This window comes from Muscardinus avellanarius, assembly GCF_963383645.1.
Source record: "Muscardinus avellanarius genome assembly, chromosome: 11".
NCBI lineage: Eukaryota > Metazoa > Chordata > Mammalia > Rodentia > Gliridae > Muscardinus > Muscardinus avellanarius.
In genome coordinates, this window is record NC_137797.1 from 20,722,097 (window position 1) to 20,744,354 (window position 22,258).

Here is a 22,258-nt window from a genome sequence, read left to right on the forward strand (position 1 = left end):
GAACCCAGGGGCATTCTTCCTCTGAGCTACATTCCCAGCCCTATTTTTTAGTCCATTTTTATGTTTGAAACAGGGCCTCACTGAGTTGCTAAGGGCCTCACTAAGTAGTAACTGAGGCTGTCCGAGAACCGCGATCCTCTCATCTCTGTCTCCCGAATGCTGGGGTTACAAGCATGTGCCACCACACCCAGAGCACCCAGCGAGTTTTTTTGTTTATGTCTTTGGTTTGGTTTGGTTTTGTGTGGTACTGGGGATGGAACTTAGGGGCATTCTACCTCCAAGCTACACCCCCAGTCCTATTTTTATTCATTTTGAAACAGGGTCTCGTTGAGTTGCAACGGCCCTCACTAAGTAACTGAGGCTGTTCTCAAACTGTGATCCCCCTGTCTCAGCCTCCCAAATTCTGGGATTACAAGCATGCACCACCAGGCCTGGCTGTGTTTTTTAAATATAAATTGTTAATGTACATGCTAAGGGTATTTTTGTTAGTATAGAATGATAACCATTTGTAGTAAAATGGATGGAACTGGAGAACATTATGCTAATTGAGATTAGTCAGTCACAAAAAGTAAAAAATCAGATGCTCTCCCTAATATGCGGAAGCTAGGGAGAAAAAGGGTCATAGGAGGAACTCTAGATGAAGAAGGAAAAACCACAGATGAGAAAATAAAGCAACCTAAGAAGGGTATGGGAGGGGGAAAGAGGGATACTCCCTAATGCACACGATGTACATTCACAAACCCATCAAAGTCAATTACTGAGCCAAATGAGAGAAGGAGGGAGAGGGGATGGGGTGGGGTGGGAATTGGGGAAGGACTGAATGAGTGATGTGTGCACGTATGCCTCTACTATCTTGTACCCCATTAAGATGTATGACTACAATGCACCGATAAATAAATATATGTACATGTATATATAGGTGAATAAAAACTAAAATAGAATGATATCGAGTCTTCTGTGGCCCCATATTATTTTACATATTAAATTGTGGTAGTTGTCATTTTTTTCTCCTTGTAGAGAGGAAATGTCCCATGTGTATCTCATGTTTCTGTATATTTTATGAGCAGATAAAATGAATTATTTTTTTTAGATTTTTTTTTTTTTTTTTTTTTTTGGCTGTACTAGGGATTGAACCCAGGAGCATTCTATCCCTGAGCTATAACCCCAGCCCTTTTTTTCTTTATTTTAAAACAGGGTCTTACTAAGTTGAGAAGGTCCATATTAAGTAGCTGAGGCTGGCCAAAAACCTGTGATCCTCCTGTCTTAGCCTCCCAAATACTGGGATTACAAGTGTGCACACCTGATTCCAGTCTATCTTTTCTTTCTTTCTTTCTTTCTTTCTTTCTTTCTTTCTTTCTTTTTTTTTTCTTTTTTTTTTTTTTTTTTTTTTTTGTCGTACTGGGGTTCCTGGAAACACTTCTACCTCTGGGCTATACTCCCAGACCTATTTTTTACACTTTTTTATTTGGAAACAGGGTCTCTTAAGCCAGCAAGGCTGGCTTCAAACCTGCACGATCCTCCTGTCGCCACCTCCCATGAGCAGGGATTACAAGCTTGCACCACCACGCCCGGCACCAGACTATCTTTTCAAAGATGTTTGTATAGCAGATATCTTAGAAGACAGTAATAATATTCCCTTCCAGAGCAAAGAACAGGCTGGCTTACTGCCTTGTAAGAAATACTGAATCTTTCAGAATCAAACTCCCCATTATAATACATATTTTCTTTCAAGAAAAAAAAAAACTGGGAAAAAAAGAAAATCAAGAAATAAGTAGATGTTCCAGAAATATAAAACTAAAAGATTTCCAGGTATAGGGAGCATTGGATTGTGGTAGGCTGGGAATGGAGGTGAAAGTAAGACATTATAGAAATCAATAAAAGAAAAGCAACCCGCTGAGTAAAAACATTTCAAACAGGACCGCTGCTGTCCTGTGGAGCGTGTAGCTTAATATGGGGGTTAAAATTCAGTCCCTTATTTCATATCTGAATAAATGAAAAAATTACAATAGTAGTTATTGAAAAATATCACAAAACATCTTAATCCTCATTAAAAATTATAAGTTTCTAATGCTGTAGAAAATACTGAAGATTATTCAATATCCTACTTTTACAAATATAAACAATTTGGCCCAGAGATGTTATGATTTATCCAAGCTGAGTGTAATCCTATTGAAAAAATAAATTTTCAATAACATCTTAGAGCACAGGAAACACATCCTTTTGACTTAAGTAGCAACAGTAATCCATTTCTATAATAAACAGAAGAATGTTTTGTATAGTAGGACAATGAAAAATAAAAAGCTCATTACCCGTGCAGGACTGATGTCAGTGGTGCTAACAGGTACACCTTCTTGTTGAGAATTGAGAATATTTTTAATCCTCAAATCCAAATCCTGAACAACTTCCTCTATTGCTTTATAAAAAGGATTCCCGCTGTCCTGGCCTTTAACCAGCTGCATCTTTATCACTGACAGTATTCGACTCCCTGCAATGCTGAAAATAGAAATATGATCGCCATTATAATAGTATTGCAAATGACAATGCACTTATATGCTTAAAAACATAATTCTCAGCATCATTAATCAACACCTTTCAAAGACTATAGCTTTGATCTCATAAATCAAACAGTAAAGCTTTAAGATAAAGATGACAACCATTAAAAACAAAATTTTTTAAGTTTTTCTAAAAGCAAGTAATTTCAACAAGTTACTACTTACTTTGAAAGCTGACGGTAAATACTTTACTCACATATGAAATAGGATAACAAATCAGATCCAATTATATGCAGCACTATACTAAAAAATAAGCATCTCTAGCTATTACCAAGATAACAAAAACAGCTACTTCTTACTGAATACCTAGATCATTATATTACTTTAATTTTAAAATTATTTCAATAAGTTAGTATTACCCCTAAATCACAAACGAGAGAACTGAGTCACATGAATATTAAATAGCTTGACTAAAAACACAAGGAATAGCTGAATGTTATGGTCCAGACCTGTAATCTTAGTACTCGGGAGGCGGGGACAGGAAGATCTCAGGTTCAAGGCAGGCCTCAGCAAGTCGGGCAAGGCCCTCAGAAACTTAGTGAGACCCTGTTTTAAAGTAAAAAAAAAAAAAAAAAAAAAATAGTAAAGGGCTCAGGGTACAGCTTAGAAGTTGGATGTCCCTAGATTCTAATATATATGAAGAAGAAATTAAACAGGTTGGTGCTAATCCAAAGTAAACCTGAGATTTTGAACCAACTATGGCCAATTGAGAAGTATTTTTTAAAACCTGAAATGTTTCTTTATAGCTAGCCTGAACCTGAAAGAATTTGGGCTGCAGCTCCTGCTCTAGAGGACTGACCTATGGCCAATGTGAAAAATACATAGGAGGAAGTATCTTGGCCCATTCTGAGAAAAAAAAAATTTTTTTTAAAAATGAACTGTGGCAAATAAACCTTAAGTGCCTGAAAGAGCTAGAAACCTTGAAAAATGGGCTACAATGGACAGCATTCAAGATCCTTTCTTTTGAAACAACAGAGGTTTCCTTGAAGCTATGTATGCCATAAAATTATCAGTGCTAATCCTAATATATTCAGGGACGGGGACAGTGCAGGGTAGGATCTGGGATGGTCAACAAGTGCTGTGTGTATGTGTGTCCCTATTACTCTGAATTTCATTGTGTTGTTATTATAATGCACTAATAAAGGTGTATTTAAAAAAAAAAAAGGAAATTTGAGGTCCACAATAAAGACTCTCTTTTGAAGTTATGGGATCCCGATCCCTCTAAGTGCTCCTGAAAAGGCTGAATGGTAACCTGCTCTGGCTGACCATGGAGCCAGGCTGCCTGAGCACGGAGGCAGCCAGCTTTGCCACTTGCCGCCTCGTGTGTGCTACTAAACTTTCTATTAGAGTGGCTTAAAGAAAACTTATGGACTGAAGTTTTCATCCTCACTGCTAGGGTTTGTGTCTTAGAGCACAGCTAGGCTCTCTAACAAGTGTAAGAAAATCGATTATCACACTTAAAATAGCTGGTACATATAGAACAAGAAAGTTTTAAAAAAATCACAGAACTCAATATATAATTAAAGCATATTAGAGTGGTATCTCCCAAAGTTTCCACATCATCAGAATCGTACTGAACTTTGTTTAAGACATCAACTTCAGGTTCTATCCTACTGAATTAGCATCTCCAAGAAGGGCATTGGAGAGCTGCACTATTTTAAAAAGTAGGTGGCTGGGCATGGTGGCACACGCTTATAATCCCCATACTTGGGAGGCTGAGATAGGAAAATTGCAGGTTTGCAGCTAGCCTCAGGTACTTAGGCCCTCTGAGACTTAGTGAGACCCTGTTTCAAAATGAAGAATAAAAAAAAAAAAAAAAAAAAGGGCCAAAGATGTACTTGTAGGTAGAAAGCCCCTGGGTTCAATTTCTAGTCACACACACACACACACACACACACACACACACACAGTAGGTGGTTTTTATGAAAATGTAAATTGGGAGACACCTCATGAAAAAATTAGGCCCTGGCTAACAGCAAGGTGGGACAGAGCAACCAGAAACTTTCCCATCCAGCCTGAACTATGCAAGGTTCCGGAGCCAATGTGGCTTCTATTAGAGTTACTCGAGACTTAAAGCTACTGTTTCAAAACATTTCCAATTTAGTGATACTAGAGAAAAACAAATCCTTTGCTGTTGTTGTTGATTGACATTATATACAGAACACTATTAAACTCTACTATTAATTTTAATAATTTGCTTTTAGATTCTCAGACTTTTCTACATATATAATCCTACTATAATAAAATAGTTATATTGCTTCCTTGCAATTATTTTATCTCCTATCTTTTTTCTTTCTCTATTAACCTGAATTAAATACCTAATACTGTGTTTAAAAAAAAAAAAAAGCAGCCAGGAGTGGTGGCGCATGTTTGTAATCCCCGGACTCGGGAGGTGAGAGAGGACAATCGCACAGGTTCAAAGCCAGCCTCGCTGGCTTAAGAGACCCTGTTTCCAAATAAAAATATAAAATAGGTCTGGGAGTGTAGCCCGGAGGTAGAAGGGTTTCCAGGAACCCCAGTACCACCAAAAAAGAAAAAACAAAACAATGAGGAAACTGGGCATGGTGGTGCAGTGGTGCACACTTGTAATCCCAGCATTTGGGAGGCTGAGAGAGGAGGATCACGGTTCTGACAGCCTCAGCTACTACATATTGAGGCCCTTTGCAACTTTGTAAGACCCTGTTTCAAAATAAAGAATTTTAAAAAATAGAAGAATGTCCCTGAGTTCCATCCCCAGTACCACAAAACAAAAAAAAAAAAAAAAAAGAGAGAGGTTAGCATGAATTCTTACCTTAATCAAAAATTGAATGCTAAAACACTTTACAGTTAGCTAGGTTTTTGTAGAAAGCATTTTATCAAATTCAAGCCTTACTCTCTTAGTTCACCTTTACACTGAGGAATCAGTCCTCTAGAGTTATGTGCTCCTATCAGACCGCACACTGGGGAGTCTCTGGGCTTTGTTAACTCACACTTGAGAGTCTATAAGAATAGAACCTCGAATTCAGCAAATTCAGAAAATGTTTTCAAAATAAAAGCTGTCCTTCCTTTTTGACTTGACTCTCTAGCTTTCCCCTTTCATCTATCCTCTGACCTGTATTTTCATTACATTTACCTGTTCAACAATGCATTTCAGACTCATTTGAGCCGGGCGTGGTGGAGCACGCTTGTGATCCCAGTACTTGGGAGGCTGAGACAGGAGGATCACAGGTCCATGGCCAGCCTCAGCTACTTAGTGAGGCTCTCTGCAATTTAGTGAGACCCTTTTTCAAAATAAAGAATGAAAAATAGGGCTGGGGTGTTGCTCGGAGGTAGAGTGCTCCTAGGTTCCATCCCCAGTACCTCAAAAAAAAAAAAAAAGCATTTTACAAACATGTTATTCATCACTACCAATTAATTATTATCAATGAGAGCTTCAATCAAGTGATCCTATCATTTTTGTAATCAGAAATCTGAGTAGATTCTAACATTTTTTTTCATGAACTTCCTCTTTGTTTTTTTCCTCCTTGATTTTTATTTAAAAATACAAAGGTGAGCCGGGTGTGGTGGCGCACGCTTGTAATCCCAGCATTCGGGAGGCTGAGACCGGAGGATGACGGTTCACGGACAGCCTCAGCTACTTAGTGATGCCCTACACAACTCAGTGAGACCCGGTTTCAAAATAAAGAATAAAAAATAGCGCAGGGGGTGTAGCTCGGAGGTTGAATGCCCCTGGGTTCCATCCCCAGACCCGCAATAAAAATAAAAATTAAAAATAAATAAATAAAAAGACAAAGGTGGATAAAATATAGTTAAAATAAAAACATAAAGAGCACTATGTGTTTTTTCTGGGAATTAATCTTATGAAAAAGAGGGTTGGCTGGGTGTGGTGGCACATGCCTGTAATCCCAGTACATGAGAGGCTGAGACAGGAGGGTTGCAGATTCCAGGCCAGCCTCAGCAACTTAGTGAGCCTCTGAGAAACTTAGTGAAATCTTGTTAAAAAAAATAGTGCTGGCGCCGGGCGTGGTGGCGCACACTTGTAATCCCCGCGCTGGGAGGCAGAGAAAGGAGGATCGCGCAGGTTCAAAGCCAGCAGCGCGCGCTGGCTTAGGAGACCCTGTTTCCAAATAAAAATGTAAAAATAGGTCTGGGAGTGTAGCCCGGAGGTAGAAGGGCTTCCAGGAACCCCAGTACCACCAAAAAAAATAAATAAATAAAATAAAATAGTGCTGGGGTGTAGCTCAAAGGCAGAATGTCCCTGGATTCCATCCAAAGTCACAAACACACACACACACACACACACACACACACACACACACACACACGCACACACAGAAAGTCACCCTTGTCCTCCTTTTCTCATTCCTTCTATAGAAATAAAAATGCTAAAATTTAAAGATAATTTTTGACAGAATCATATTTAGGAAAAATTTATAAGACTTATATTTCAGATATTTCCCAAAGTTAACATTTTGACCTCTGGTAAAATACCCCAAACACTAATGCTATAAATGGCTAGTTTATTGCTATATAATTGGTATTAGAGCAAAGTGTTAGCTCTTTTTTAGTATCTGCTTGTCAACAGAGGGGCTTAATTCCAACTCTTGCTTCTAGAGCCTAGAAAACTCCAGAAGTTTTCATTCAAATGACAACATAACATCGGGGTTCACAAAATGAATAAAACCTTTTTTTCAAAGGTCAGAACTGATCATATGATATACTAAGACACCTAAAGTATAGAGGGAATTTGAATGAAAAGGAAGACGAAAGGAGATACCTAGGAAGGCTTCCAGAAGATACATCACTGCTACTCTGGATAAACATTAGAAGAACTGAGATGAGAGAGGGGGAACTGCGGCTCCTGACTCCAAACTGGGTGTAGAAAGAGAAAAATGAGGCCACTAATGAAAAGCACAATAAATCCCCCAAGCTAGACCCGAAGCAAAGCAGCCAGAAAGAGCACCTAGAATAATACAGACAAATGACGGGCAATACTTCGTTGTCATTACTGATGAGTCTCCATCTTACTAAGCATATCATTTTACTATGGGATACTCAGGGATTTAACAACTATTTACTGAAATAAATTTTACCTTTAAAAATTAAATGTGGCCATCATATATGTAGATAATCACTGCCAATCTCGCTAACACGCGTGAGGGCATAGGGTGGAATACACCAAGTCCTGTGTGCACGCAAGTATGTATCACTTTGAACTTCATTATGATATATAATTGCAACACACTGATTTAAGTATGGAGAAGCAAATATAAATATAGTTAAAAAAATAACTGTGACTAAAGGCACCACATAACATGTATAGAAAATGTTTCTGAAATATTTTTAAAAGTTTAACATCCAATTAAAATAGAAATTTTCAACCAGATTTCACATTATTTAAGTGTATATTTAGTCCAATGTATAATGCAAATTTTCATTTAAAATTGTGGAGTAAACTTGAAATGCAACGTTTTAAACTTCTAAAACAATAAGAACTAATTTATATAACCTGGAACCTCCTTTTCAGGTTTCAGCGCAGTATGCATTTAATGGTGGCACCTACTGGTAAAATGTAGAAACGCATCTAGAAACTAGAGCTAAAATGGCCTCAGGAAAATCTGGCAGGGGGTGATGAGTGTGAGAATACTTTTTTTTTCTTTTTCCCTGTCAGATCCCATTCTTCCTTGACTCAAGGGTTATTGTAACTCCCTTATTATAAGTAGTACAAACATATCCCCAAATACAAGAGTTAAAAACATTTTATTTCCATGTTACAAGGTTGACGAATGAAGATTAAAGAGACCAGAGTGAGAGGGGCCAGGAATTACACAGTATATAATTTTGCATATCATGTTGAGATTCTTGGAGTTTTACCCTGTACCTAATATGGAATCAGGGAAATTTTTTAATCATAAGATTAGCATTTGCTGTTTCATTAGACCACTCTTGAAGTAATGAGAATAACAGGATGAAGGAACACCAGATTGATGGCAGAAGGCACAACTCAGAGACAGGTGAAGAAGTCCAGACCAAGAGGATGAAAGTCTAGAACAGACTGTAAAAACTGGAGATAAGATAGGAGCTACAGAGGTAGAATGCCCCTGGTTTCCATCCCCAGTACCAGAAAAAAAAAAAAAAAAAAAAAAAACTGTTGATGGCTCTTGGTGAGCAAAGGGCTGGAGAGGAGGAAAAAGACTTTGGGGTATTGTTGTGCATTTCTGCTTGGTTAGCTAGAGGGAGACAGACCGACAGACCTTATCATGTTAGGAAGGGAAGATGAATATTCAGTTTGGGACAGGTGAAGTTTGAGTTGGCTTTGAGGTGCCGCCTCAAACATAGTGGAAAACATGTTTCTGAAACTCAGAAGTCTGGATTGCACTGAGATAAAGATTCAAAAGAATCTTTACGTGCTCTAAGAGAAATAGAAAAAAAGAGAATAACAATATAGAAGCTATGGGGGGGGGGAGTTCTCCAGAGAAAGTGATCAAATCAGTGAGCTCAAAAGAGTCCAAAGACTATAACACTGGCAGAGGAGCTTTGGGTAGGGGAGAAATTTGAATGAGTATGAGTCAGTCAAGTATAGACAAGAAAATTAATATTGAGTGTCTACTCTGGGCTAGAAATTCTGCTAGAGTCAAGGAATATTAGTGAAGAAAACCAATATGCCCTCAAAGAATTTACTGCCTACTGAGAAGTACACATCAAATAATTAGAAACAGGAAGGGAGAAAAAAGAGGAGCACTTTTTTTTTTTTTTTAAGAATCTGAGCTGTAAAAGGAAGAAGAAACTGGAAAAAAACAGAAAAGATGGTTTGTTGCTTTCTTATTTTATAACCTATGTAGACGTGATTAAAGTACAAGTAGAGACAAAGGGTGAAATTAAAAGACAAAATGAATCGCCACTGGGGCAACAGCCTAAGAGGTTATCCATTTCTCCAAGTGTGGCTAACTTGAAGGCTACCCTCAAGGTTGGGCTCAACTGTTAACATCCACCCAGGTGAACATGCGTGGTATCCTTATCCCACCTGGGTAAAATGCATTTCTTTCTACACACCCTTCCATCTATTATTGCAAAATTAGGATATATGTTTTTATGTTATGTAATAATTTTTCTATTTCAAATTATAAAATGAATGTATACTTACTGCCAAAGACATCAAATCACCACAAGAAACTAAAGATTGTTCAAGTAAATAATTTAGACATCAACTTGAAGATACTCACTGTTTAGACACCCACTTCTCCGGGGCCTTCCCCAAATGATGGCTTAGTTAATTATGCTAGAAAGATACTTAAAATAAATGGCTGCTAAGTTGAAGAAGTCTATTCCCTCACCCTACACGACCGTAAGCACAAACACATTTCTACCCTGTTGATCACTTTCTCCAGCCAGAAATTCTCCCAAAATTATAACAAATTACATTGAATTGCATATATGCACATCTTGGCTTTCTCCCAAAACCTCTTAGAAAAGACAAAAAAATAACTTTAAATTTTCAAAGAAGAGGAGAACAGGAAAAGAGATGATACGACAGCGAATGCTGGCAGAGACATTTCATGAAAGTACAGAAGGTGAAAGCAGATGCCCAAGTGGAAACTAACTGCCTGGAACAGAGAAGGCTAAAACCCAAGTGACCGCTAAGAGGGACATCAGTAAGAATCTCGGAAATTAAAGACAATAGTGTTGGCGTGCTAAGGTGGAGCCAAACACAGAAGAGTGAGTTGTCATCTATATGGGGAACACATCACCCCTAGACCCCTCTTCCCATCTGAGCACCTTAACGTGCCATTCACACGCTGGCACGGGAAGCAGGAGTACGCTAAAGAAACTAAGCCAGGGGAGCTCCAGACCCAGGGCAGCCGGGACCGCAAGCAACGAGGCTGCTTAAAGTTCTACATATTAAACTGTGAGACTCTGCATTAACTTGCCCTACTCCAGATCCCAGGAGAGTACTGCCAGCCACGTGGACAGCTTCAGAGATTGAAGGATGCCTCTGGATATCTGGGTTAAAGCTCCAAAGAAAGACCTACAATGGAAAGGGGCAAATGGCCATCATGCATTAAGTAAGGCCTCTGTACACAACCCCTCATCAGCCTTATAGGGCCTCGTTCTTAAATATGAAAGAGCAGTGCAGAATCACCATGCATCTTAGGAACACTAACATGGAAGAGGGAAAAATAAAGAACTAATAAACTATAACACACTTAAACTAGATGAAACAAACACCGTCCAAGAAGCAGATAAAATACCCTTTCAACTAAATATAATTAATAATCTTAGATAAATGAAACATGTTATAAGATCGTATATAGTAAAATGTGAGTACAGAATAAAAAAGTTTCTCCCATTTACTTTTTATAAGAAAGCTATCTGAGCAAAATAAAGGGCTTCCCAATTAAAAATAATGTCATATCATATAGGAAACAAGACAGAGGCAAAAACTACTCACAAGGTGATGAGAAAGTGCCACAGACAACAGTCTAACAGAGTCCCAGCAAGCAGAGGTATAGAGAGAATAGGGTCAACGGGGGCTCTCCAGAAGGAATGCCATCAAGAGGAAACAGACTGGTAGGTGCCCCAATACTAGCAAGAAATGACATCGTTTTACTGCCAAGCTTGATAATGAATTGATAGAAAATATGTAGGAAGCAAAGCAGAAGGAAAAGGTAGATAATTATTAACTGTCGGGGCCCACTCGGCAGGACCGAGGTGGCACCCAGGCTTGTTGCCAGCATGGACTCAAGATGGCGCCTGGGCTTGCAGCCAAGTCACGAGGCTCACGAGGCTGGCGGTGCCCTGAGCCTGCGCAGTGAGCCCTATCAGGCGCCTTACGGATAATTAGTGACGTAACGCCTCATGCTACCACCTGCCCGCCCAGGAGAAGGTTAAAAAGCGCGCATGCCCTAGCGGGAGGAGAAGGAGAAGGAGCTAAGAGGGTTGGTGGACTGCTCTGGGCTCCGAGCTGGGACGGACATGTTCACAAAGCCACCACTGTGACCGGTGTGTGCTGTAGCAGAGACGTAGAGTGCCACGGAAGAGGGTTGGTGGAGTGATGAGGGAGAGGATAGAAGACTGATGTTGTTTTTACCTGAGAGGGCGGTGAGAGAGCATTAAAGAGGAATGGTAACTGTACAAGAACCTGGGGTAATAAAACTGCTTGAGGAAGATCGTGTAAGAGTCGTCACTGCGCACGACAAGTGGTGGCCCGTACGGGGACTTCGCTTTGATCAGAACCTCGGCAGTCCCGGGCAGCCGGCTGGTAAGTACTCCTTTGACTCCGAAAAGGGAGGAGGAGGCTCCATTAAGGAGGATATTTTTTAGTGTAAGCAAGTTATTTCCCCGGTCAAAGGGGGCTCCATTAAGGAGGATATTTTCCCCGATCAAAGGGGGCTCCATTAAGGAGGATATTTAGTAAATAAGGCTCGCGGATAAGCGAGGCTCGCGGAAAAGCGAGGGACAGCGTTGTATTTTCCCCGATCAAAGGGGGCTCCATTAAGGAGGATATTTTTTAGTGTAAGCAAGTTAGAGAATCGGGCTGGTCCTGATTCGACTCCCTCTCCTAATCCGCCACCATAGATGGAAGACACCTGAGGTTAGTTGGAAAAGGCGCCTAATGTGTAAAGGATAGGTCAGAAGATTAGTTCCTAACGTAAGAGTTGTAAACTGCTGCTTGGTACTGTAGAGATGAGTTGTTTTCTTTAAGATCTTTGGGGAATTATTTCTACTTTCCCTCTTCCTTTACCTTGGTTAATGATAGTTTAGGTTGTTTTATTGATACCTGTTTTCTGACTTTCTGCTATGCTTCTATGCATCCTTGGAGACTTTGGAATTTCTGCTCTTATTGCTGTAATTGTGGCCTCTGTGGCCGTGGCAGTTATTGCAGCCACTATGAATGCTCTATCCTCACATGTGGCTGCTGGCATGGCTCAGCAAGCTCAATTATCTGGACTATATGTATAACGTATGTGCAGTATCAGAATTTCTCCCATGCAGGCAATTTGTTTCGTCAATTAAGCAAGACGCTTCTAGGAACTTGGAGCCGTGAATTTGAACACACCATGATTGAGCTATGAGCATCCATCGCTGCAATTAATTCTACCCGCGTGGAAGTCGCCACAGTACAACAATGAATGGACTTAATACACGGAACATTGGGTTTTTTAAAAGACTGGGGTGGCATGGCGTTCTGGGCATTCTTGCTGGTGGTAGCATGATGTTTCATGGTTGGATATATCAGGCGAACTCGACAACGCGCACTGCAACAACAGCGCATATTGGTGCAAGCTCTGGCAGCCCTAGAAGCTGGCTTATCTCCCCATGTATGGCTCAGTATGCTGGATCGGTAGTCAGTGACGGGTAAGATCGTCCCCGGGACCTTTCAACCTAAGACAGGGAAACAATCATGCTATTGTTCTCCCAATGACGGGTAAGAATGGTCCTTGAGGGTCGGCAACCTAAGACAGGCACGATCCCGAGCCTTATTTTAATAAAACAAAAAGGGAGATATGTCGGGGCCCACTCGGCAGGACCGAGGTGGCACCCAGGCTTGTTGCCAGCATGGACTCAAGATGGCGCCTGGGCTTGCAGCCAAGTCACGAGGCTCACGAGGCTGGCGGTGCCCTGAGCCTGCGCAGTGAGCCCTATCAGGCGCCTTACGGATAATTAGTGACGTAACGCCTCGTGCTACCACCTGCCCGCCCAGGAGAAGGTTAAAAAGCGCGCATGCCCTAGCGGGAGGAGAAGGAGAAGGAGCTAAGAGGGTTGGTGGACAGGAAGAGCAGTTTCTTGGCGGACTGCTCTGGGCTCCGAGCTGGGACGGACATGTTCACAAAGCCACCACTGTGACCGGTGTGTGCTGTAGCAGAGACGTAGAGTGCCACGGAAGAGGGTTGGTGGAGTGATGAGGGAGAGGATAGAAGACTGATGTTGTTTTTACCTGAGAGGGCGGTGAGAGAGCATTAAAGAGGAATGGTAACTGTACAAGAACCTGGGGTAATAAAACTGCTTGAGGAAGATCGTGTAAGAGTCGTCACTGCGCACGACAATTAACTCGAAGCACAAATTCAAAAACAAAAAAAGTCAAGTCATGGTCATCATACAGCTTAACCATAGCCAGTGTTTACAGTCATGATAATTTAAGTTCTAAAATACGATATATAACCAACAACTCTAGCAAAGAATGAAGAAACAGATGTGCGTGAGAGGTCTGGGGAGAGCAGAGAAGTATTGGGAGGTTGGCAAATGGGTTGCAAACCCTCACAGGCTACGGTAGGAAGTTAACAGGTAGCGTCTAGAATTGAAAATTCAAAAATAGCTGCCTAAACATTTGGTCTAAATGGAGACAAAAAAAACCAAACATTTTTAAAAATAACATTCAAAGTCTTCCTTTGGAAGGCTATTTTAAATTGTTAAGCTGTGGTTCCGTTTGACTTTAACAAAATACATTCATATTGCTTCACACACAAAAAAATACTTTTTAAAATTAAATATCAGCCGGGCGTGGTGGCGCACACTTGTAATCCCAGCATTCGGGAGGCTGAGACCTGGAGGATCGCAGTTCACGGACAGCCTCAGCTACTTAGTGAGGCCCTCTGCAACTCAGTGAGACCCGGTTTCAAAATAAAGAATAAAAAAATAGGACAAGGGGTGTAGCTTGGAGGTAGAATGTCCCTGGGTTCCGTCCCTAGACCCGCAAAAAATAAATAAATAAATAAATAAATAAATAAATAATAAATATCTGTTATTTCAGAAGAAATGGCGAGACAGTATCTGCGAGTTCAGAAGATGTCACTATCTATAGGTCATTTTGAAAACCCTCTTTTCAAATTTACTTCTTTGTAATGGATATCTATATAAGAAGAGAGAATGTATTGCCAAATAAAATTCTGAGAAAAAAATTCTTAGAATCTAAGAATGGAAAGAAACTTCATAGAATAAGGTCAGAAAATGGGTGTCAGGATCAGACTGACAGGGTCCAAGGCCCAGCTCTGCTACTTATTAACAGTGCAATCTTGAGGAAAGTGCTGGGTCCCAGTGATCTCATTTCTTCTTCTCTAAACTGGGGATGTTAACAGCACCTATCATGCACAGTTGGCATATGATCGAATGCTAATCCACCTAAGGATGTGCAAGTTGTACAACATAAGGAATGTTTAACAAACATCAGCAACTTTTCTTAGAACTACGCTATGACATGCCAGGCAGTCGGCAGCAGTCCACCACGATGGTTAGCATATTCAATCCACTTCTGTCCCTTGAAATTAATTTAAAACTTACTCACCATCCAGTACACCCAAAATGAAAGTGGAAGTCAAATTAAAAAAAAAAAAGATTAAAAACCTCCTCTCTAATATCACATAAACACAAATTCTAGAGGAACCAAAGATTTACACATAAGAAAACAAAAAATAACAGGAAAGAAAATTCATAGTATCTTTTATAAGTTTTCTTACTCATTCTTGGTATTGTTTTTCTTTTATGTGAAATATGGTGTTTTTTTTTTAAATCTCAGTCATTTCCAGTCCTCAAGACTCTGTTTCTTTCAGATTAAAAAAAAAAAAAAAAATGGCAACCTCCCTTACTAATCAAATTTAATTTGGATGTGTCTATTAATTTTGGCAAAAAAGTTTGGGTCACAACAAAGCACAAATTGAGGGGAAAGAACCTGCAGTTATAATTTATCCACTAGATACTCTGTTTCTCTTTAGTCAAATGCTTGGCTGATTTAGTATTTCTTTCATTCCTACCTGATTGGGTAAAGTTTTAAAAACAGACTAATAATCACTAAGCCAAGCAAGGAAGGGAGGGACGGGGAAGGAATGGGGTGGGATTTGGGTAGGGGTTAAATCAGCGATGAGTACATGTTTGTACACACAAGTTTTTTACCCCAATAAGTTGTATGAATATAATGCACTAATAAAAAAAATAATAATTAAAAAAAATAAAATAAATAAAATAAAATAAAAACAGACTAATAATACACATTTGAAATTTATCTAAACTAAATTACCTTGGATTTGGTATTTCCCCAAGAATCTCATCTAATCTGTCAATGAAATTAATAAAATTAGACAAGCCCTTTACATGTGTCCTTAAGGGATCAGATGGCGACGGGGCATATCCTTTGCCTCCAAGCTGTATTGCTCTGATAAATGATGTGGCCACCTGTGGGTGAAAACAAATGATTTAGTTATGTTTAATGTCAGTAGGTTAAAACTATAATTTACTTTATGAAGCTAGGTACATCTACATAATCCCAGGCATACTGTTAAAGTGAAGCACATTTTGTGGCTTGTGCCAAACTCTGATCCGGGAGCAAATAACCACAGAAACAAGTGCCACGCAGGATTCATGCTGGCGAGAGTGGCAGCAATGACGCCAGCTCAGGTGAAGACACAGGTGCTCAGTTAGGGGATAAGTTACGGTCTGAAGAGCATATTCTTATTCATAAGAATAGATCACTGGCTATAAATCACGTGATTGCTAATTTTTAATATTTTCTATTGGTGCATTATAGCCTCGTGTCATAATGTAGATCATGTTGACAATGGCATATATTCACAGTACTTGGTGCCTCCTCCCCATTTCCCTCCCTCCTGATACCCAGTGTCCAGGGTAACAATGCTTATATTCACATGTATGCACATAGTCACAGGTTCATTTCCATTAATGAACCTCAGCCTCCTTCCTATAAAGCATTTGTTTATAAATATATTCTATGATTGGTGACTGGCTATTAGAATTGTTATATAAAACAAATTCATTTTCGATGTCAACTGATCTGTTAATCAGGTGAATTGCTTTGGCAATTTAGCACTTTCAAACCTTTATTGTAAAATCAAGATTTAAACTAGACACCATATAGCTTTCACATCCTAGCATTATTTGATCATATGTAGTTAAAAAGCCTTGTCCTTACAATAATACAAAATATATAGGCAGTGGTACATAAGATGTCTCCACCAAAGACAACATGTCCAATGCAGTGTTATTCAGTGTTATCCTAAGAAAGATAAACTCTATGAAATATCAATAATTTGGCAGACAGTTCCATGATCAAATAACTTAGGAAAAAAATCAACAAGGTTAACTTCCTGTAAGTTATAAGCACATTTCTTTATTGCAGGATTCCAACCTTGATATACAAACATTCTGATATATATAAAAGCATTCATTAAAAATGAACTTATAAGGCTAGTGGTCTACAGAATACAGCAGAGAAACACTGCTTTAGATTTCGCTCCTGCCAAACTTCTTGAAGGCTAGAGTAGAAAATGATTGCATGGACTTTCTTTTTTGTTTGTTGTTTGTTTGTTTTGCGGCACTGGAGATTGAAACCAGGGGCTTTCTACCTCCAAACTAAACCCCTAGCCCTATTTTTTCATTATTTAATTTGAAAAAGCATCTCATAAGTTGCAGAAGGCCTCACTACGTAGCTGGGGCTGGCCTTGAACCACGATCCTCCTGTCTTAGCCTCCCAAGTACTTGACTTACAGACCTGTGCCACCACGCCTGGCTCCATGCATTTTCAAATATAAAGTAGAGCATGAATTGAGCACTTAGAAGTTGTTCCATCATAGTCACAAGAACTCTACGTTAAGGTGCATGAATCCACTGCACAGGGAGTCACATCATCTTGAAAGTGTAACACATCCATACCAAAAAGATAGACATCTGTTTCTCCCGAGCAGCATGTTTCAAATCTGTGAAGGCTTCTCTTCCAAGTCCTCTATCAGGGATATTGAGAATGTGGGCCAGAGCCAGGTCATTCTTTGAATTCACTAGCAGGTTTAAGTAAGAAAAGATAATCTTCTTTGCTGTTAGCTGCACCTGTACATTAAAATAGTCAGTTATTTTCCTTATTACAGTTATCCTAAATCCATCGTGTGTGTGTGTGTGTGTGTGTGTGTGTGTGTGTGTGTGTGTGTGTGTGTGTTACGAGGGATTGAACCCTGGGGCATTGGCATTCTACCTCCAAGCTACACCCCCCATCCTATTTTTTTACTTTTTTATTTTTGTGCAGCAAAAATACATCTGATCATTTAATCACAATACCATATTCAGTTCTTTAGGAAAAGAGAATTGTGTATAAATTGAAAACTTAATTTATAAATTGAATAATCCAACATATCCTTTCTCATGAAATAAGCCTAGCGCCAGTAAGAAACTATGAGTAACCAGCAACTGCTATAATTGTTGGGAAATGATTCTTAGACACAGTTCAAATTTAAATTTCTGAGGAAGCCACATCTCACTTCTCTGCATAAATTTGCCATGCAATAGCCAATAATACAGCTCCCAGAAGCTTAGGGCATAAGCCAACTGGCTTTCTTTGGTTTTATATCTACATTCCTTAAATGTCAGCTATAAGAGCTAAAGTTAAAGGTTTAAATTCTTGAGACTCACTAGATAATGACTTTTATAATACCAAATAACCAACAGAGGAATAAAATGAAGAGGTTCAACCAGATGTTCAGGAAATACTAGCACGCACTTCATGTTGACGGTAACTGACCTCAAACAGAGCTACAGTCCATTCAGGTACAAGATAAAATCTGGGAGACCTGCGCAGAGGCATCAGGTCTTTCATACATATTGTATTTGTCCTTCAAACACAAATGGAAAACAAGGGCATATAAAATTTTTTTCTTAAAACTGGCTATTTATATAGGTATTCAAGGCATGCAGCTTCCAGTATTGAGGGGAAAGCAATTGTGTAAATGCCCATAGATAACAACTATAAAACATTAGATAACGTTTTTAAAATATAACTGTATAAAGACACTGGAAAACATCTAAAGGCAGACACAAGACGGGGAATTTGATGATAGAAGAACTCTAGCAAGAGGGTTAAGAATTGTACGTTTATGATTATCTGAGGGCCTGAAAGTTCCAGTAACAGGGGAGGGATGATCGTGTGACCCCTGCAGACAACGTTGAGTTAGTAAATAAACATTTAAAAATACAATTTAACAACACAGGAAAATGTTCAAAAGGCAGATTGAAAATGAAGGAAATTCTAATTTTAAAATAACTGCAGCTGGATGTAGTAGTGCACACTTGTAATCCCAGTACTTGGGAGGCCGAGACAGGAAGATCACAAGTTCGAGGCCAGCTTCAGCTACTTAGTGAGGTCCTCCACAACTCAGTGAGACCCTGTTTCAAAGTAAAGAATAAAAATCAGGGCTGGGGGTGTAGCTCAGAAGTAGAATGTCCTGGGTTCAATCCCCAGTTTGCAAAAAAAAATTTTTTTTAAATAAGTAAATAAATAATAATTGCAACAAAATGGATATGAAGTAATTTGTGGTTTATTGCTTCAAGGGTATACCCATGTTCCGTGGCTATGGGTGTAAAAAATACAGGTAACTAACTAAAGGTGCCGGAGATTAGAATTCAGGGCTGGAAAAGTAGTTAAGAATTGTCAGGAGGCAATCCTGGTAACAAATCAGAGCACAAATACCCCAAATCTCTAGTTGGTTGCTAAACTACACAAACATGGGAAAACCCTAGTGGTCTATCAAAAATACTGGTAGAAATCGGAAAGAAATCTATTCTAGGAAGGTTGAGCTACAAGGAGACAGAGGCATCTGAAAGTTTGCTTAACTAAATGCATTCCACAACTGCTCCTAGCTAAAGCAGCGGAAAAGTGAAGCTGGGCAGGCTCAAAGTGTTAGAGGAGAGCCTGAATCTGACAGAGCATCTGGAAAACTCAAGAAAATCCCTTTAAAAAATGAAACCTCTGAGAGAATAAGCTCCAACTGCCTCAGATCTTTGACTGACCAAAGCAGGCAGGCAGGAGGAAGACCTATAACAGTCAAATTTAAAAAAAAAAAAAAAAATCAGTGAAGGGGAGCTACAAGAGGAGATACCAGCAGCTGCTACCAAATGAGAAACAAAGTATGATGTTGGTATCCAGGCTAGTAAATTGCCTACTAGGATAAACTCTCTCTCAGAAGATCATGAAAAAAATCCAGAATTGCCACAAAATATCTGTAATTTTGCATCCCAAAAGTACCAGACAGTCAAAGAAAGGGAAAGTTTAACCCCAACTCAGGATAAAGAGCACTCGATAGAAACTGTCACAGATGTAGATGTAGGACTTAGCAAACAAAATCATCAAACTTCAAATAAATAACATTCAAGTGGTGGTGCATGCCTGTAATCCCAGTGCTTAAAAGGCTGAGGTAGGAGGATCTCAGATTCAAGGCCATTCTCAGCAGCTTAGCAACACGCTCAGCACCTTAGTAAGACCCTGTTTAAAATTTTAAAATAAAACAGGGCTGCGTCTGGCTCAGAGGTAGAATGCCCCTGGCTTCGATCCTTAGTACATCTTCCCAGAAAATAAGCTATGGTCAAAGAATTATAAGGAAATATGCTCAATGAATTATAGGAATATATGTTGTCAATCAATCAACACAAGATATGGCAACAAAATATGTAGAAGAGTACAAGCCAAACAAACTTTGTTTGATGACCTCAACAGCAACTTGGAGGGAGTAAAAGTATTGGTGAACAAGATCTGTCAATAGGTATTACTAAATCTGAAAAATAAAGGCCAACCCAAACAGATGAACAAGCAAAAGAGAGCTAGAAGACGATTTAAAGAAGCCCAACATAAATGTAATTGGAATCCCTGAAGAGGAGTAAAAGGAGCAGAAAGGCATCTGATGAAATCAGCCCTGAAACATCTGCATTTTGGAAAGCATTATTGGTCTAAGAACCTACTCAAGTAGAAAAAAAAAAAAATGCAAAGAAAAATCACTCTTTTTTTTTTTTTTTAAATGCGGTTACTAAGGATAGGACCCAGGGGCATTCTACCTCCAAGCTCCACCCCCAGCTCTATTTTTTTCTTTATTTCAAAACAAAGTCTTACTGAGTTGCAAAGGGCCTCACTAAGTAGCTGAGGCTTTCTGTGAACCTCGATCCTCCTGTCTCAGCCTCCCAAATACTGGGATTGCCAGTGTGTGCCACCACGCCTGGTTGGTAATTAGATTTTTACAAAGGTACAAAAGAACAATGAAGGGCAGTTTTTTCAATAATTGATGTTGGAGCAATTGATTACCCACATGAAAACAAATGAACCTCAACCAAAGCTCACAGCCTTTTATAAATATGAACTAAAAAATAGATCATAGAGCTAAATGTAAATTATAAAGCTATAAAACTTTTAGGAGAAAATGCTGAGAACCTGGAATTTCTCAAAACCTGGTGAAGAATTCTCAGACCCGACAACAAAAGCACAATCCAGGAAAGGGGGGAAAAAAATCGATAAACTGAATTTCATTAAAATTAATTTATTCATAATAAAATTGAATTCTTGTTCTTACCATCTCAACTACTTCCATCCCACCGCCTCCCCTGGATTCTTGTTTGTTTCTAGTTCTTATATATTGCTCCTAGACTGCTCACTGAAATTTTCTTGTTCACTGAAATTCTCTTTCTTCCCTATTCTCTTGTAATAAATTCACAAATTCTAAACTCAATTCACTCTCAAAACATGAAATTCACCAATCCTTCAATAATTTCAGTAACTTGGCTAAGGTCCAGTAACTTACCAACTATAAAGTCTAAACAAATATTATTCTTAAAAGTTTCTTCATATTTCTGTCTAATCACATTTATAATTTTTGAAGCATAAGAGAAATTTCGAAAGGCAACAATAAAAATTATAAATCAAAATTGATTTATAAGATCAATTTATAAAAATTGGTGGCACATGCTTGTAATCCTAGTACTTGGAAGGCTGAGACAGGAGGATCATGGTTTGAGGCCAGCCTCAACTACTTACTGGATCCTCTGCAACTTAGGGACCCTGTTTCAAAATAAAGAAGAAAAAAATAGGGCTGGGGATGTAGCTCAGAGGTAGAATGCCCCTGGGTTCAATCCTCAGTACCACAACAAAAATAAGTTATAAATCATTAGGAAGCTTCCTACCTATTAGGCAAGTCATAAGTTTATCTACATCTTAAAAGTAATTTTAAAGATGATATGCCTTTGGATTATTTAAACTTCTGTGTGTAAAATGATTCTTCTAACATGAGAAGTAGTCATGGTCAATTTACATGAAATAAAAAATAAAGAAACATCACTGGATGGAAAAAGATTACCTTAAATATAGACTTCATATGTAATATATAAAATATTTTAAAAAGTTTAAAGAGTAATCCTAAGAAACATCACTCTCCTAAATATTAAAAATAGGAGGTAAATGTTACTCTTTCCGGGAGGCTCCCTGATGCCCAACCTAATTAGACAGCCACATGCTCTTTTTTCTTGCCCTGTGAGAACTCTGCATCATGCTCTCAATTCTCTACACAGGCTTTAATATTATGTTAACATTCTCTCTATAGGTCTGATACACTATTTCTATTCTTAATCCTTCATTTACTTTATGAGATCCATAAAAGCAAATGATATGCCTTAAGTACCTAAAAGAATAATTACATTATAGCAGATAATCCATTTTTATTAACAGATCCTCAGTCAGTTTTTGTCAATGGTAAATGGAAGAAGGAAAAAAAAAACAACATTCACTTAGTTCTTTTAAACGTTTAAATTGAAACTTAACTTACCTGAAATCAAATAAGTGCTTTTGTTAAAATAATTATATTGCCTTACAAAGAAAAATACTCTCAGGTACACCTAAATGAAAACCAGCTTTAAGATTTGTTCTAAAAATTTACAAAACAGAGTTTTCTGCTAATATTTCAAATGTCCTTTAATCTTTA

At 38.8% G+C, this 22,258-nt stretch overlaps 1 protein-coding gene across 25 annotated transcripts in view; it reads right to left on the minus strand.

Moving 5' to 3' along the window:
* Positions 1 to 22,258, minus strand: part of PARPBP (PARP1 binding protein) — a gene marked incomplete at both ends in the record, with an annotated part of 51,801 nt that overhangs the window by 10,069 nt on the left and 19,474 nt on the right. For 9 of the 25 annotated variants that reach the window (XM_080706537.1, XM_080706553.1, XM_080706533.1 and 6 more), the window contains 3 exons: positions 2,310 to 2,493; positions 15,541 to 15,695; positions 17,190 to 17,360. In XM_080706537.1, coding sequence (XP_080562663.1) covers positions 2,310 to 2,493; positions 15,541 to 15,695; positions 17,190 to 17,360 — 510 coding nt within the window. Of the gene's footprint in view, positions 1 to 2,309; positions 2,494 to 15,540; positions 15,696 to 17,189; positions 17,361 to 22,258 lie in introns of those variants that run through there. The other 16 variants (XM_080706539.1, XM_080706538.1, XM_080706554.1 and 13 more) reach the window with 5 other exon arrangements.